At 37.3% G+C, this 18144-nt stretch overlaps 1 protein-coding gene across 1 annotated transcript in view; it reads left to right on the top strand.

Moving 5' to 3' along the window:
* Cntnap2 (contactin associated protein 2) overlaps window positions 1–18144 on the top strand; it is a 1802334-nt gene that overhangs the window by 901916 nt on the left and 882274 nt on the right. The window contains 1 exon segment of the mRNA XM_051174658.1: window positions 14715–14864. Within this exon segment, the coding sequence (XP_051030615.1) occupies window positions 14715–14864 (150 nt within the window).

The following is an 18144-nucleotide window of genomic DNA, read 5'->3' as shown; positions in this document are numbered from 1 at the left end:
TCTAAGTGACTCTGTTCTTTAAAACACTCCAGTACTCCTGGTGCCCAAAATTTTGCCAGGTGTACGTTAGAAGATCAACAAATGAGTGACAGACAACATGGCCCATAGATGTAAAGCCCATGAGATTCCCTTTAAGGTCTGAAACCTCAGGTTTCAAAACTTAAGTTTGCCCAGTGAACGTAGAGAGGAAATCAGCATCTGGCTGGCCTCTTTCTTTCATGCCTTTGAAAAACCTCCCTCTCATTATCAGAATGGTCTGGATGGCCTCCCATTATCTATGACAAAATTAGGATTAAAATATGTTAGATATGAAGTATAATGTTAATACTTTTACATATAATTTAAGTGCTTTAAATTTTCTTTGTTGAATATTTTATGACTTAAAAAATGTATTGTTCCTGAATTCTTTTAAAAAACACAGCCAGGATTCTCTCTCAGATGTCATTTCTGTGAGGTTTATTTAACTATTGACCTCACTAAATCCAAGCAAAATTCTTTTGGAAAAAAAATGTATCTTCACCTCATACACACAGGGGTTTGGTTTTAGAAAAATATGACAAAATATTAATTTTAGAATAACCAGTTCTCTTGCTTCACCTTCCTCTCCATTGTGGACTCTGTACTCAAATTTGGTAAGAAACATGCACATAGCTTATCCTCATCAGTTAGTACAGAGTTTGTTCCTTGTAGCCCTTAGAAATCCTGAATTGATGCCTATCAAACTATTTCTCCCATGGGAAATATAGGGATTTGTTCCTATAAGGCTCTGGTCACAACATTTGCATGAACCAGTCAATACATTACCTTGTCTTATGTATGTTTCTGTTCAGGCTATTCTATTGAATATACATCATTGATTCATAAACACTAAACCCACGGCCAACAGCATTTCAATGTGTGCCTTCAAGAAGCAGATATACCCAGCACGGTTTTTCTGTGTGTAAGGGACTTCACAGTCCTCTCACTCTTAGAAATACTAAGCAGCATATCAGCACTAGGTCTGTGACCACCAGTGCACAAAGCATGGTAGAAAAATAGGATGAAAAGGGTTTTTTTTTTTTTTTTTTTTTTGTAGGCTGAGAAATGAAATGAGGGTAGGCCATTGTCTTGTTCTACATTAGTTTGGAATGCTACTCAAGTTTCTTACCACTCTGTACATCCATAAGTCTGGGAATGATCATGAAAACGTCCTGACTATAGAAGAGTGAGATTGCTAACAAATATTAGCAAGTAGGCCAGTTCACAAACAGTAAGCATCAACTCTACATGAAAACATAAAATCAACAGATCTTAAAAGAACCACTTAATGAAACGTGTGCATTCATGGGTGTAGATGCAGGTACATATATGTTTTGTGGCATGTGAAGGCCATATGTCAACTTTGAGTGTTGTATCATTCTTCGGGAGTCACACACATTTTTTTTTTTTTTTTTTGAGGCAGACCCTCTTTCACTGACTGGTACCTGAGCCAATGAGCTCTAAGGACATACATGCCCAGGATTTTATATGGATACTAGGGATTGATCACAGGTGTGTTTGCACAGTGAACATTCTACTTAACTGACCTGTCTCTTTAACCTCCTTTAAACCTCCTTTAATGAATTCTGATAAATATATATATATATATATATATATATATATATATATATATATGCCCCAAGTAAGACACAGAATACTTTCATTTTGTCATAAAATTTCTTGCAGATTCACACTTGCATCCATCCACATTTCCTTGGTAGTCACTGTTTTTATTTTTTTCTTTAAATTTTTATCATTAATATTTTGTGTTGCATGATAAAGCTGTGTGAGTGAAGGCTCAAGCATGCCATGACACGTATGAAGGTCAAAGGACAACTTTGGAAGTTGATTCTGTCATTCCACCTTCTTGTGGGTCCCAGAGATCAAGCTCAGCTTGCCTTCCTTTGCTTGACAAGTGCTTTGACTTGCTGAGCCAACTTGCTGGCTCCTACTCTTGGGATTCTACCATCATAGAATCTATTCTCTATTCTCCGATTTCATCTAGAAATTTATATCATCTGCTATTTTTTGAAATATTTATTTCATTTACATATATGCATTATTTGCCTGCATTGTATGTGTACCGTGTATGTGCCTAGTTTCAATGAAGCCAGAAGAGAGCATTAGATACCTTGTACTGAAACTAAAGGTACAGACGGTTGTGAGCTGCTACATTGGTGCTGGAAACAGAACTCAGGTCCTCTGTGAGAACAACATGTGTTCTTTGCCACCGAGCCACCTGTATTAGCCCCAGAGTATACTATTTTGAAAACATACACCATTTTCATGAATCACAACTTAAAAATATACCCATTTTGCTCTCGTTCAACTAGTCCCACGTTTTCACTGAACAGTATTTCCTTTTTGTAAGTATACTCTACAAATATAAAAGTATTTCCACTTAAGTGCTGTTATGAGAAGAAACGGTGGAAACAATCCTGTTAGAACTTTGACAGCGCACATTTTGATTCTGGTAGATAAATATTTAGAATTGCATTTGCTGGACCGTAATACCAGTATGTCCAGTTTTGTTTAAAAACTGTCACACTCGTGCCTCCCAAATGATTGTAAAATGTGATACTCTGGTAATGAATGAAAGTTCAAGGGGCCCCAGATCATGATCAGTATGCTTAGTTTTTGAACACTGAAATAAATGGCAAAGTGAGTAACCTTAATTTTCCCTGTAATGGATTAAATCTGATACAGGTGTTTATGCTTCCTCTTCTCATGTGACATGGTCTGTGTAGACTTCAGCCCTTTACACTAACTGATTTGCAAACACTTTTAGTATATCTCAGTATGTTTCCTTTTCAGGAAACGTGTTGCAGATAGGTTCTCCCTGTTTCTGTCTTCTCTGAATTTTGAATTTCATGGTGCACAATCGACTGAATCTGATCTCTGTTGGGAAATCCCTGCCAACCCAAGGCTTTAAGAATATTCTATTAGAAACTTTACTGATTATACTTTTGTGTCTAGGTCTAAAATCCACATAGATTTTTTTGGGGGGGTATTGTTGTATAAAGTAAAAATCAATGTACATTTTCTCTAGATTTAAACAGTAAATTCAGCAATTTTGGGTGGGGGAAAAACAAACAAAGGGATCTAAAAAACAATGCTTCCCTTCTTCTCTTGAACTTCATTACTGTGTTTGTCAAAAGACAGTTCAACACACGTGGGAATGCCAGTCTGATTTTCTGGATTAGCAGAACTGCATCATGAATTTTGAAAACAAGCAACAAATCTGAAATTTTTTCCTTCTCTTGTTATCTTGAGTATTTAAGAGGTTTCACTGCATTTCTTTATAAAATTTATCATATCCTTCTCTATTTATGCTAAGATATGTGATAGGGGTTATAATTAGAGTTTCCACTTACCAGCTCTTAATTTTCTCTCAGTAGTACTTTAGATGTGACAATGGAGAACTCTGAAAACTCCTCAAGGGAGGCTAGTGTGAAGACAAGTTAAGAACCACTAACAAAGGTTCTTCCTTAGATGATTCTGATTATCTATAAGATATCCTAAGAATCTCATATTAAAACTAGGCATGATTTTCATGCCTGTAATCCCAGTTCCATCATTCATGTAGTTGAATAAGATGTTTTGAGTTAGGGATAATCTGGGATTCATAGTGAGACCTTGCAGGGGAGAGTGAGATTTGGGTGTGCAAATATTCTCCATGTCTCACAGGTTAAGTGTCACACAGAAAATCTCATTTGATATGCTCTATCCAGTACATCAGTGTTAAAAGTTCAATTCAAGTTGTCCTTTCAGAACATAGATGTGTTCCAAAGCATTTGAAAAGTCTATCTGGAGGTGAATATATTTATCTTGCAGGGCCTGATGGCACAAGCCAGTAATCTCAGATATTCTAGAAGCTAAGGCAGCAGAGTCACAAGTTGAAGGCCATCTGGGTTACAGAGTGAGTTCAAGGTAACCTGGGCAAACTAGTGACCCCCACCATCTCCAAATATAAAACAAAGACAAGCCTAGAGATTTGACTTGGTACAAATGCTCAAGGCCCTAGATTCAATGCACAGTTAAAATAAAATAAGTAAAAAGCAAAGAGAAGTATTCTGTGCTTGCCCATATTCATTAGAATGAACTTTGCTTAGCTATCATAGGTAGTTTTTACTTATTTGTTTATTTAAGGTGCTTTGTTTTGGCATATAAAATATAGTAATAAATTAGATTGACTCCCTTATGGAATTTACATAGAGGATGTAGGAAATACATGATGTCAACGTAGAAATGTTGATTTCTTTTTCTTCCTGTCCTATGACATAGTGTATAAATTATGAGATACGTCATTATCACCTCATGGAACTCTGTAATGGTTAAAGATAGATTAACAGTCTCAGGAATGCTCCCCTCAGGATTGAATATTAGGCCAAAGCTGGAAAACCCCTGTCACTGTAATTTTATTTGAATCATTTTCCAACAGATGTTACATCCTACTTTGTGGCTATATTTTCAATACTTTACTTTTTCAGTATTCATTAAAACATTATTTTCTTCTTGTCTCTAATAAGTACAACATCTGTTTCTCCTTGTTCAATCAAGCTACCCACCTCAAGAGTCCTACATTAAAAATAATACCATTTCAACTACAGCACAGATAGAAGGTACTTCATTAACATTTTATATTTGCATCTGAAACAGGTTTTTTTTTTAACAATTATGTGTTAGGCAGATATTGGAAAAGATATTACTAAGCAATTTAGTTACTGTATGGAAAAAAAAATAAGGACAGAAGCTGGAATATGCCTTGAAAAATACTTATTTTAAGTTAAACCTCAGGGAAAAAAAATTACTTTTTAATATGCAGTTAACAATTTTTGAATTTTTGTTTTGTGTATTGCTAAGTAACTGGAGACATACACCACAAAGTAGCACCAAATAATCTGATTCAAGTATTAAGTTAAAATGCTTACAACACTAGGTAGATTAGAAGATAGAAAGATAAGATAGATAAATAGATGATAGATAGATAGACAGAGACAGATGATAGTCATATGGACAGATGTGCTATCTATTTTTATGTTAGGTTGACATAGCTGGAATCATTTGGGAGGAGAGAACCTCAGCTGAGAAAATGGCCTCACCATATTATCCTCTGGACAAGTCAGTGGTGTACTTTCTTCATTGACAGCAGATCTGGGCTTGGTATAGATCACTGTGGTCAGTGTCATCCCTGCGCTGCTGATCCTGGTGTATAGAAGAAATTAGGCTAAGTGAGCCATTAGGAGCGAGCCAGTAAACAACGCTTCTCCAGGGCTGAGTTCCTTCATGTGCATGAGCTCTTTCTCCTGGGTTCCAGCCTGTTTGAGTTCCTTCCCTGACTGCTCCCAGCACAGGAGTGTAAGCTGAAATCAACCCTTCAGACCCCAAGTGTTTGTGAACATGGTGTTTTACAACAGAAACAAAGACCCTAAGAGAGTAGACATGTGTGCTTCTGTGTTTGTGTTCATTGATTAACTTATTGCTTGACATATATGGAATGTCCTCTGATCACTGTTTCTCTACACCTTCTCTTCTCTTCTCCACGTACCTACCAGTATCCTCCAATCCCTTCCTAGGATCATGATGTTTAGTTTTATTTTGTGACTCACTTTGCACAACTAAGGCCATCAATATGTACATTAGGTTGGAAACACCTAACAAAACCTGAATGGATCATTGGCGAGCATACAACTAAAAGCGATTCCCTAAGTTTATCAGCGAAAGGTGGGGTCCCTGATTCCCCCACCAACCATTTTTCACTACTGCTGGGCACGTTCTTTTATATTTCTGTAACTGCTGTGACTTTGTGATGTCAATAGCAATATCATATATTTTTAAAACAAAAATTATTTTGGAAAATATGAGCTCTGTTTTCCTTCACAATGAGAAGTCTTTTGGAATGAATTGCAATTTTGAAATATTTCCCTGTACTCAGAACTATTTAACATTGAATAATCTAGCAGGAATGATTTTTGGTGAATAGCTCAGAATTGGCCAAGATATATCCAGAGACAGTCTCAGGTTACCCAGCTCCTCGCCACTCGCCTTCTACTATTTAATTTATGAGGCAGGAAGGTATTTCCTCATAAAAACAAACATTTTCATTATTTCATAATGATTGATATTTCCTGAATAAAAGTACAACAACCAAGTTTGAAATTTAGAGACAAAAAGGCAAACATGAAATGTATTAAGTGCTAATTCTATATCATGTACTCTTTCAAATGGTAATATATGCAGGCACTTCTCAATTTATGATACAACTATATTCTTATAATCCATGGAAAATTGAATATATAAGTTAATGATGCATTAAATGCCTCTGCCTACTGCACATCATAGCTTAGCAGCCCAACATAGTGAGAAGTCAGTCATTCATCTCGTGTGGATGGGAATGTCTAGGAGCTGTAGGCCTCTACCTTTGCCAAGCATCAGAACATAGGATAGTATCATGGGAACAAGAGTAGGTCAGAGTTCAATTCTAACAGATGAATATTACTTTTATAACAGTTTAAAGTTAAAATAAGTTGTACCATCCCAGGTCAAGGGCCATGTGTTCATATATTCCAGCATCCCTATGAAGAGGTTAACAGATAATAAGCAGAGTTATCATGGGAACAGAAATGAGATTTGAATGCAGACATCTGACTCACGTCTAAATTCTTAGCTATTGTGCTTAGTCTTTTGATGATGAGAGTGAGACCCATATACCCTGGATTCATATGTGTCTTAGTTTCTTGTGGGACTTCTTATATGTGTGCCTGAATATAATAAATATAATACAAAGATAACGCAATCCTAAGATAAGTAAGTAAATATTACTAGCATGCCTATTTAAAATTTTTGTGTTCAATATGAACTGATCTCTGTGATAGAGCTCGGGAGATGCCACAGTGGTTAAAAGTGTTTACCTCTCTCTCAGAGGACCCAGAATCAATTCTCAGCACCCACCTGGTACTTAGTAACTACATAATAATTCCAGGCACAGGAAATCTGATATCTTTTCTGGCTGACATCAGAGGTTCCTCTTGAGAATTGGGCACGCATTCATACATCCAGGAACAAGCACATATACTTAAATAATAAACAAACAAATAAATAAATAATCCTTCCCTTACACAGAAATTATTTTGCAAATCTTTCTTTGTTTTTCTAAATGACAGATGGCCCAGGAAAAGGGAAAGACTATATATAGAGAGAAAGAATGAAGAAAGCCCACAATTTTCTCTTAATTCCTGTTTCATATAGTGTTGTTTATGTTCACTTACAGCAGATGGAATGGTTACAGATAGAGGGACATGAGCAAAGTCTGCCGCATCCTTCCCACTCTCACAAGAACATGGATGGCTGAAATCTAAAAAGTAGAAATGATGCTCTTTGGGGGTCCAAGGTCTGTTATCAGCTCAGCTCTGCTAACTAACACAGCATAGTCAAGGTCATGGCTTTACTCATTATAAAATGGAACAGTGAATACAAAAGTCTTTTGTTCCAAGTGTCACAGGGTTTGGAACTGATTTAAACAAATACTTATGGGCTTTCTAAAATATGCCCAAGGGGAAAGGTCCTAAAATTTCCCCATCTATCCTGTACTATAAAGTTTTCATCTAAAATACCTTTTTAAACAGTGAAAACATCAATGAAAAAGTATATTGAAAGACACACTGTATATATGATATTCCAACACCACAGAAACACGAGAGTAAACATAATTGACAATTGGCAGGTGAAATGGTTGGTACCTGGGTTTATTTCTGGCCTGAATGATATAGGATGCTTTCCCTGGAAGAGATCCTCTGTAGCTATAGTAGAAAGAGAAGGGTATGTATACTACCACTCTGCTTACAGACAGTTAAAAACTATATAAATGGTTTGTTATTGGTTTTCTTGTAATTTTTGTTTGACCTCTGACTTAGGGTTTCTAGAGCTGTGATATAACACCATGACTAAAAGAAACCTGGTTATACTTGCATGCCATAATTCTTCATCAAAGAAAGTATGGGCAAGCACTTTGGGTGGGAATCTAGAGGCAGGAACGGAAGCAGAACCCATGGAGGAATATTGCTTACATGGCTTACTCCTCATAACTTGCTCAACAGGCTTTCTTATACACTATAGGATCAACTGTCCATGGTAGTACCAGCCAAGTGGGCTGGGCCCTCCCACATAAATCATCACTCAAGAAAATATCCCACAAGAAAATTGCCTACAGGACAATCTTTAAAAAAAAAATTCAGTTGTGGCTCCATCCTCTCAGACTACCTAGTGAAGTTGACAAAATATACCATCCAGGACAATCTCAAAATAATTCATTATTCTTGAGAAACATAACCGAGGTTCATTTCAAAGCTCTACCACTAACCAACCATCGGAGGCTTACATTTTATTAGCCTTTGTCTTTTTGGTATATACAGGCTTAATAATATCTAAAGATTTTATGAAGTATAGATGAGTCAAATGCAAGTAATGTACTCAAAAGTGTGCTTAGCCCATAGAACTCAGAATAGTATATCTATAAATACTCACATATGCAGAGATCATAAATTGGATTTCTCTCTGGAGAAAACCCCCCAGGCTATTGCTTTTTATAACATTTGGACAAAGGAAATAGAAAAGAAACAGCACATTTTACTTTAAGCAATTTGACCATTCTGGCTACACTGGGAAAGAATTTCATTATATTTGTGGACCCCTTCTTTTCAAAGATCGCTGAGGCATAGCTATTGATGATTAACAGTAAATGTTCCAAATAATAATTGGAATTAAAATGAGTAGAAACCATGGTTAAAACTTGAATATGGAGAGGTTCACTGTCAACAAAGTCCCTGAAATCTGAGGTCCAATTTCTCTGCTAATTAAGTTCCTTGAGAAAAATAAAATAACCTTTCATTTTTAATCTGATTAGAATAATAGGACTTTTGTTGTGAACAATACAGGTGGTGATGTCACACTTATAATTCAGTTTTGCGATGCAGTTTTCACGGGATTTTTCTGGAAAGCTTTTTGACCTTTCATTTATAACAGTTAAAATCCTGTGACTTCTCTGCCTGGATGAATCCGTAGGCTTGTGTTTGAATTTGTGATCGAATATTCGTAAAAATGATGTCCTTGAGACTTGTGTCCCTAAACTGCATTTCAGAGAAAGATTTAACAAACTGTAAAGACAAAACCCTAACTCCAAATCAAAACAATTCGCTCCTATAGTTAGCTCATATCACATCCCATTTGGCGGTTAGAAGGAAAATGTTAGTGTGAAAATACATTCTTTGTGACATTAATTGTGTGGGAGAACCCAAAGGGGCCTACTCAAGAAGGAAGTGTTTTGGGACGCACTATTGCTATCTGACAGCTAACTGATTTTAATTTAAGAACAAGACTGCATCTGCATAGTAATTTTTACAGCACAGAGGGTTTGTTTGCGTTGCTCTTCATGAATGTTGAAAGGCTAGAAAGAATTAGAGAATTATTTGCTAGTTTTTGTATGGACAGGAAGATAAAACATTGAGATTAAATGATGTGAGAAAGAAAGTCTTCTTGTTATAGAAATAACAGGGAGTAACACCCCTGCCCATTATTTTTTCCAATGAGAAATTGTCATACAGAGTAACCTAGCTGTATAGAGACCTATAAAAATTTGGATACATGCATACTATTTTACATTGGTGCAGAACATACAAGGAGAGAATTGTAGGAGAGCAAGGAAGCAAAGTCACTAAAATGGCTCTTTGATAAATTGTTTGCTATTGTGGATAGCTAGGCTCAGATCCTCTGAGGATTTCATAAGAGTAAGAACCACTGCCCCTGAGAGTACGTGCCACTGCCGCTAGCACCCAGATGATGAGGAATGGTCTTCTGTACATATGTTTGTCCTAGTGGTTGATGAATAAAACACTGATTGGCCAGGCAAGAAACAACTTAGCATGGCAGATACTGCCACTAGCTGACCATAGAGGTCTGGAGGTCAGTAGAGACAGGCAGGAAGTGACGTAGCTGGGCAGAATCGGAATACAAGCAGGGACAAACAGGAAATCGCTCTGTTCTCTGCAGAGATGAAGCAGCCAGAGGAGATGCCAGTCAGGCATTCCTGGTAAGCCAAGACCGCTTGGAAATACTTAGATGGATAGAGCTATCCAATAAGAAGCTCCAGCCATTGGCCAACAGCTTTACAACTAATAGAGTCTCTCTGTGTGTTATTTTGGGGCTGACGCGGCTCTGGGATCAGGCTGGCGGGAAAACTGCTTGTAACGAAATTGGTACTACAATATGGGTACCAAAAACTTCAACTTAAAACTTGACGAAAACTTAAAAAGGGATTTTAGGAACAAAAGAGACAAGCAAGTCTTCTTGGTAGCAGCATTATGCTAGAGACAAGCAGAGATTTGTGGGGCCCCTTTAAGTTTCCTGACTCAGCATAGCGGCAAAAAAGCGGCAACAGCAAGGCTTTTTTTTTTTTTTGGAAGAGCCCCTGTTAACAATTGAATGGTGTGTATGAGAGCTGGCAGTGGCAGTGACCACATATCCAAGCCAGCAGCATGTTGCTGGATGGCAGCATAGACCAAAGCAGTGAGCACAGCCCTCAGTGCTAGCGATAAACACCAGCCATCTTGGATAGACAGCAGCTAAAACAGCCATGGCATTCATTTTAGCAATGTTGTTGTTTAGCAGATAAAAGACTCATGGCCAAAAAAAAAAGATGAAGATTTATAGTAAAGACAGATTCAGATAAAGAAAAAAACCTCTAAAGGTTTTAAGCTATGCATAGACTTGAGTGAGAAAAAGAAACAGGATAAAGTGGTTTAAAAAAAAAGTAGAAAAAAAGAGTAGCTGGGTGTGGTGGCACACGCCTTTAATTCCAGCACTCGGGAGGCAGAGGCAAGCAGATCTCTGTGATTTCTAAGTGAACCTGGTATGCAGAGTGAATTCCAGGGCAGCCAACATTACACAGAGAAACCCTGTCTCAAAAAAAAAAAAATAGAAGTAAAAGGAATAGAGTAATAAAAAACGCCATGGAAAAAATGGAAAATACACAGAGGATCTGGATACTGCTTGCTGCTGTGTTGTCTTTGAGTTGCTCAATTGCTAAGGAAGGAACAACAATGGCTACAATACACTCAATTATCAATGCTGCTGAATTAATCCAATTTATATATTTTAAAGATGTTTGACTTCAAAATTTAAGTATAAGGATATGTTACTTTGGAAAGAGATTTTATTTATGTTTCCACAGAAAATGAAAAGCTGTGGATTCCTTCCAGACTAATATGGTTTGATCAAGTAAGACCCCCTGAAACAGTGTCCCAGGTGATCCAACATTCAAAACAGCTGGGACAAGGCAGCCTTGTATACTACTACAGCCAGGATTTCTTAGGATCCCCAAGACAGTGCCCCCTACTAGCAGGAAGTAGTTTGGAAAGAATGACACCCAACGTCCCAAATATTGTAGCAGGCAGAGAAGATGCAGGACGGGCATTCCGGTAAGCCAAGACTACTTGGAATTACTTAGATGGATAGAAATGTGTTAATATTTAAGACATAGCCAGCCGATAAGAAGCTCTAGCCACTGGCCAACAGCTTTATAACTAATAGAGTCTCTGTGTGTTATTTGGGGCTGACATGGCTCTGGGACCAGACTGGTGGAAAAACTACTCATAACATACAGGATTCTTCCATCCAGACACTCTACTGTGGAAGTCGACACAGTATCTAAGGAGGGCTCTGAAGCTGACATACAAGGAGATATAAGACCACACTTTCCTTAAGTAACTGAATAACTGGAGTGTCAGTTATGGGTGTTGGAAGAGAAGAGATTTCAAGTTTCCAAAAAGGATGTATTAACATTGAAACAGACTACTTAACAAGAATAAAATTTCATCTACAGGACTTAGTTCTTACTCTATGCATATCACTGTCTCTTGCTTAAAAGCCGTGGCCAGCAAAGCCTATGTTGTTGTCCACTGATTTTTGTCCCATCTTCAGCACAACACTCATGCATAATAGAAACATAAATATGTCTTTCTTTTGAAGTAAAAGGAATAATGAAGTGAACACAAAATAGACTTAATCACTAGCAGTTTTATGGGAGAAAATAAAGCTCATACAAAGAGTGTTGTCGGGGGAGGGCAGATAACATTTTGCACACAGGGTTATGAACTCTTGCAAAGGCTGTAGTGAGACAGTAAAACCACACAGACACCACGCAGAAGGCGTTCCAGATGGGACACTTGACACCTCAGTCAGCATTAGGACTTTGGCCCAGTGCTGTTACTGATGCCAGAAGCAACAACAACAATAAAAAAAAAAAAAAAAAAAACCAAAAAACCTATCATAAGGGAAATGTCATGAACCAGCTTTTTTTTTTCAAGAGAGGATTACACCACCCGATGGGGACTTTAGACTGGAATGGAAATATCCTGAGCAAAATAAATAATTAAATAAATAATAAAAAAGCATTAAGGGGACAATTTAGTACTCTAGATTGGTATCTAGGTATATAATCTAGAGGTTATGGTGCAATTCAAATGGTTGTTTGCATGTATGAATACTATGAATACTCTTATTTCAGTGTGTGAATACAGACATTTTGTTGGCTGTATGTACACATTTGTATGTTTAATGTGTTATGTATATTCAGTAATTTATACAACATTTTAGTAATTTGATAATTCATTCATGCTGATTCCTTAAGAACAATTTGTATTGTTTTCCATTGAAACAAAATATGCTTAATATCACCAGATTTTAATCCTGATGGAAAGTATGAGATATCCCTGGTTTTTTTTGTTTGTTTGTTTGTTTTTGTTTTTGTTTTTTTGTTTTGTTTTACTTTAAAATAGTTTTCTTGTGGATAGTACAACTCAACAGTTAGTTAATGTTCTTAATGGAAGTAACCAGAGTTGATATCTGGTTACAGTGGCCATATTATTGACTGTGAGTGTTGTCCCAGCTATTGCTGGACCAGTAACCTACAGGCCAGTAGGCTTAAGTTTATTCACATAAAACTCTATGTGGACACTAAGCTTTGAATTTATGAATTTTTTTCATTTCTAGAACAGAGTAAGTTGTATGTATTCTGTTCAAAATTTCTTTTCAACCCACTTAATAATATATAAAGATTCTCAATACACACTTTGTATAAAAAACAAGAAGACACCAGTTGGATGTGGCCCACACACTGTGGTTTGCAGACGCCTTGCATTAAAATAGGCTTAGGTCCTTCATCTGTGCATCATTGATGCACTCTGACACTAGTTTTAAACATCTCCGCTGGCTGGTCTTCTCTTTCTTTTGCAAAACTGAAGTGCCTCTTCAGGGAACCCCTTTCTGAATGTTCTGCATAAAAGACTAGAACAGCACCCTGCTCCCTTCATAGCACCGACATTTCCAAGGTGAAATCAAAGCTCTTGGAATTCTCTCAGTGGTCTTGAAACTCCCTCCAGATATTCTTGCCCAATGTCTGCTCCTCTGTTAGCAGCTAATTTTCTAATTATTTTCAGGGAAATGAACACAAGCTAAACAAAAGAATGTTGTCTGCCTATAGAATGTGTGGACAAAAAAAAAAAACTATGAAGAATAAATTTGGGAGGTGGACATTGTAGGTTTATTTTATTGCTTTCTATTTGCTGAAATATAACCTATTCAGTTGCCTGGTTTGATGATCAGATAATCTTTATTTCCCATAATGACCAGTGTTTAATTAGCATGTTCAAATGCATATGGAATCATTTCCTTAGTACTTAATTTCTACAAACTGTTCTACATAGATGAAGCTATTGAGAAAAAAAAATAGCCATTACACCAAAAGATTTTAAACTTGCAAAAGGAAGGAGAGTTATTAAGTCGACACTATAAATCTACTTCTGTCTCAGGGTGGAACCTAACAGAGTTAACCAGAAATTATGTTATTAAATTAAAATAGTTTTTCATTTCTTCCCAAATGATTTTGTTCAAACTATTCTTTCCCACAAGTATCCCAATTGCATTCTAATTTGTTTTTCTGTAAGACTCTGTTATATTATGCTTGTTCAATTTGATAGAGGGACAAACCATCTAGAAACACCAGATAATGCAAAATGTAAGCAGCACCATGTTTTTTGTAGATGAAAACATATAAAATATTTACCTCTAAATCCCTAACTGTATTTATATTAAAAACTGTTTAAGGGTTACAGAGATGGCTGAGTGGTTAAGAGCACATACCACTCTTGTAGAGTTCCACAGTTCTGTTCTCCAACATCCAAATCAAGGGGTATCCCACAACTACCTCTACCTCTAGGATTTCCTACATACTCTCCTTGCCCTATAGGTACTCTCATTCATGGGCACACCCTTCTACATTCTCCAATACCCACACAGAAATTCATAATTTTAAAAAATAAAATAAAATTAAAAATATTGTATTTATTTCTATCAAACTGAAGATCTGTACCTTTCAGCCACATGAATTTCCTGAATGACTACAGACAAACGTTAATGTAGATATTCCAAAATGATAAGGCATGCATTTCAAATGAATTACTCGAAAAAGGGAAATAATAGTTACCTCTGTAAATACTCTGTTTTGTATAAATTTATCCAGATATCAAACTAAATTCCATAACGGCAGTATAATTCTGTGTCGTCAATGAAATCATTGTACTGTAATGTTCAAAAACTGTTTAACTCAACCAACTTAGGAAACTTTCGTTTCTTTTACCTCCCAGGCTCAGGGCTGAATGACGGGCAGTGGCATGAGGTTCGCTTCCTGGCCAAGGAAAACTTTGCAGTCCTCACCATTGACGGGGATGAAGCATCAGCAGTTCGGACCAATAGTCCTCTTCAAGTGAAGACTGGCGAAAAGTACTTCTTTGGAGGTAGGAATGCCGTGGTTTATGTTAGGCATACTTACTTTACTAAAGAAAGAAAATTTAAAAGTTTCCAAAAAGTTTATAAAGTATTTTTATTTAATCCAACGAATTTAGTAGGTCTTAGGGAAAAAAAAAAAAAAAGGAAGGTGTAAAAGAAATTGCTGCTTCGCAAAAATACTATTAATGTGGGGGTGGCCCCCTACCTACACTTTGATTCAAATCTTCAATGCATAAAGCATGAGAGTCTGTGTAATTCCCATAATACTCTCTTCTAGGGTCACTCATCTCGGTACAGATTGCTCATCCATTGTATAGAAAATTCTCCTAAACCTTAGTCAACATCCAAGTGTCTGTTTATAAGAATATATATATTCCTATCTCGCATGTGCATCTTGGTTTCCTGAAGTTGTTAGAGTAATTCTACCTGAGAGCCCTCACCTTGTCTGTCAAGTTTCCTGCCCTTTCTCCTAGTCCTAAAGAACTTCCTGGAATGTGACAGATAGCAAATAAATATTTATGAATGAATTAGTAAGCTCTTTAAAAGAGAAACATGTTATTTTAAATTGTTTGGAAGGAGAAACACATGTCTGGGTAGCTACTGGCTCCAATATATAAGATCCTTTGTGGGGAGTTTCTACCACTGTGGTGACTTAGAGTTCTGAGTGTGTCCTGAGTTATTAATCGATGGCATTTTTTGGGTGTTCTTAGTATGCGTTTTAAATGTTCTCTGTGAATATTTGGTGAGTCAGTGACAGTGAGACAAGATGCCTTCTGAGGGAAGAAATGGAGTTGATTGACATAAGCTACAGTCATTCATTCAAACTCTCGTTTCCTTCCAAGTGTGTGTTGAACATAATCAGCTTTGGGCCAAGAGTTCCCAGGGTTGTCATAGTAAATGGATTGCATTTGTCAGTAGAAAAGCTTTTGACAGTCTCCACTAATCTCCCATCTGGAATGCTTTTGGCCATGGATGAGGTCACCAAAGGCCTATCCAGTGGATAGGCAAACTGCTGGAGCCTCATATTTGTGGTATAGATTATAGGATGTGGTGTACTGAACTTTATTGCTTCATAGATTTGATTTCAAAACCCTGTCAGGAGGATCTTGACTTTCTCTTGGGTCTTTGTTCTGCCTTTAAGATACACCACCAGCATAGGATCATGATGGAGTGTTTTGTTTTTTTAACTATATCCTCATCATCTGAGTCCTCCAAATGCAGAAAAACCACACTGTAACTCCAAACCTCAGGCCTAACTGCTAAAACTTTAACATACAGGGTGAGGTACTGAGACACTGACGAATTATAAGCTTTAAGAGATTCTAAGACATTTTTAACAATGCAGGTGGACTCCAACTACTACCCTGCCCCCTCCCCCGAGATTCCTTGCAAAGAAAGCAGCTACCAGAAGTAGGAAAGAAGAAAGGATAAGGAATAATGGTGCTCCTGTTCTCTGAAAGCCCTAAGTAAAGGTTTTCAATGAGTGAAGTTTGTAGACAGTTTCTGTTCTGCCAGGTCCTGCTGCCCTTCAGCCCCACATAAGGACACAGAGACACCAATAAGAGAAAAGGGTATACAGAAGGACGTCTCCCATCAGAAGTACCTGGCCAAGTTGCATCATCTCCCAGTAAGGAGTGCTCCCACATTTCTGTGCCTGCTTACTGGATATTCTAGGACAGGTCAGGCTTTTGATTGTGCCCTTTCTTCAACTTGTTCATGTGTGAGAATAAGTGAATCACAAATAAAGTAATCTTTGTTGGTATTTATACTGCAAAGGAGGTCACAGCTGGTTCTTTAGCTGTTATCGCTACCTCTCAACCAAAATTTCTTAATACTTCATTAATTTTAATAATTGAGATAATAATAAAAGATTCAATTATATTTATTTATCAACCAATTACTGGATAATAGGCTTTTAGATATAGGCCAGATCCCATAGTTATATGAGTACAGCTTTAAATTTCTAACATTATTTAGGCCATTGTTTTTAATATCTTCCTTGTTTGCATTTGAAAGGAAATAGCTGTGATTAAAAAGTTCCCGTTGGTTAGCGTTGAGAGGGGAAGTCTAAGGAGCATATGTTGGGCATGCAGATCACAAGAAGGTGACAGGCAGTTGGGGGAGTCAAAAAGATGGGCAAACCTTTTGAGTTTCATAGTACTGATACTAGTGAGATTTAATGGAGGGAGGGTACATCCACTTCTAGTTGCTAATTTAGACCCACCAGTGTACATACACACACCTAGCCATTGCCACCTACCATAGCAGGGCCGTTTCTAGTGAGTGGCTTTAACCAGACACTTTTACTTCCCCTCGTTTTCTTTCTGAAAGGCAAATGGTCCAAGTGCTGCTAGATGTAGCCTGTTGAGGACTATCATCTCGACTTTCAGATTTCCCTTTTCCTATTGTGTCTTCACACAGAGTAGTATGAAGGGATGGATGGGAGGATGTTGAGAGGATCTCCATGTCTGTTCTTATGAGGAAGCTCATCTCATTAGACCCTCATGGTCTAATTACCACCCAGAGACCCCCAATGTCAGACCTATACCATGGCAGGGGTGGGGTGAGTTTTCCATATATAAATTCTGACGAGGGCACACAGGTAGTCTGTAACAGTAGATTTCAGTCCTGAGTGAGATAGACCAGAACTTAAGGAGCTAACTAGATAGATATGTAAATATGTTCAAATAAAAAGTATTTCCCTATTGGATTTATTTAGGAGGATTGTCCCAGGTCTATTCATGAAATAATGCCAGCATTCCTGCATACATCTGCCTCTCTGAACAGTCCTTAGGAACCCTACAGGCTTTATAAATTTGTCATGTAAAGATTCTAGATCAAGCCCCAGAAACCCCTGGGTTGACTGACCCATTGCACAATATTTGAATAACTTGGAAGCACTGGGCTGGCGAAGGTCCACAATTTCTTTCAGATCTCTGAAGTTTATTTTCTAAGATCTTTTTGTTTTACTCCAAAAATCACAGGAGCAAGAAGTATTTTATCAAATGATATTTTTTTTCAGTGATCTGAAAATGGAAGCCTGGGTAAAGGAGTTTGTGGTGTGTATTAGATCCATAAAGCTGCTATAACAAGATACCACAAGCAGAGTGGCCTCAACCAGCAGTCATTTATACTCAGTTTTGGATACAGGAAATTTAGAACTCAGTATGAGGTGTCAGAAGTTCTGGGCTTTCTTTGAAGGGTGCGGGGAAAGGAGTCTTTGACTTTGATAGCTAGTGACAGTTTTCAGCAATCCTAGGAACTCTTTTAGATGACCTTCACGTCTGC

Source organism: Phodopus roborovskii, unplaced genomic scaffold (genome assembly GCF_943737965.1).
Source record: "Phodopus roborovskii unplaced genomic scaffold, PHOROB, whole genome shotgun sequence".
In the NCBI taxonomy this organism is placed as follows: Eukaryota; Metazoa; Chordata; class Mammalia; order Rodentia; family Cricetidae; genus Phodopus; species Phodopus roborovskii.
This window is presented reverse-complemented; position numbering and strand designations above follow the sequence as displayed.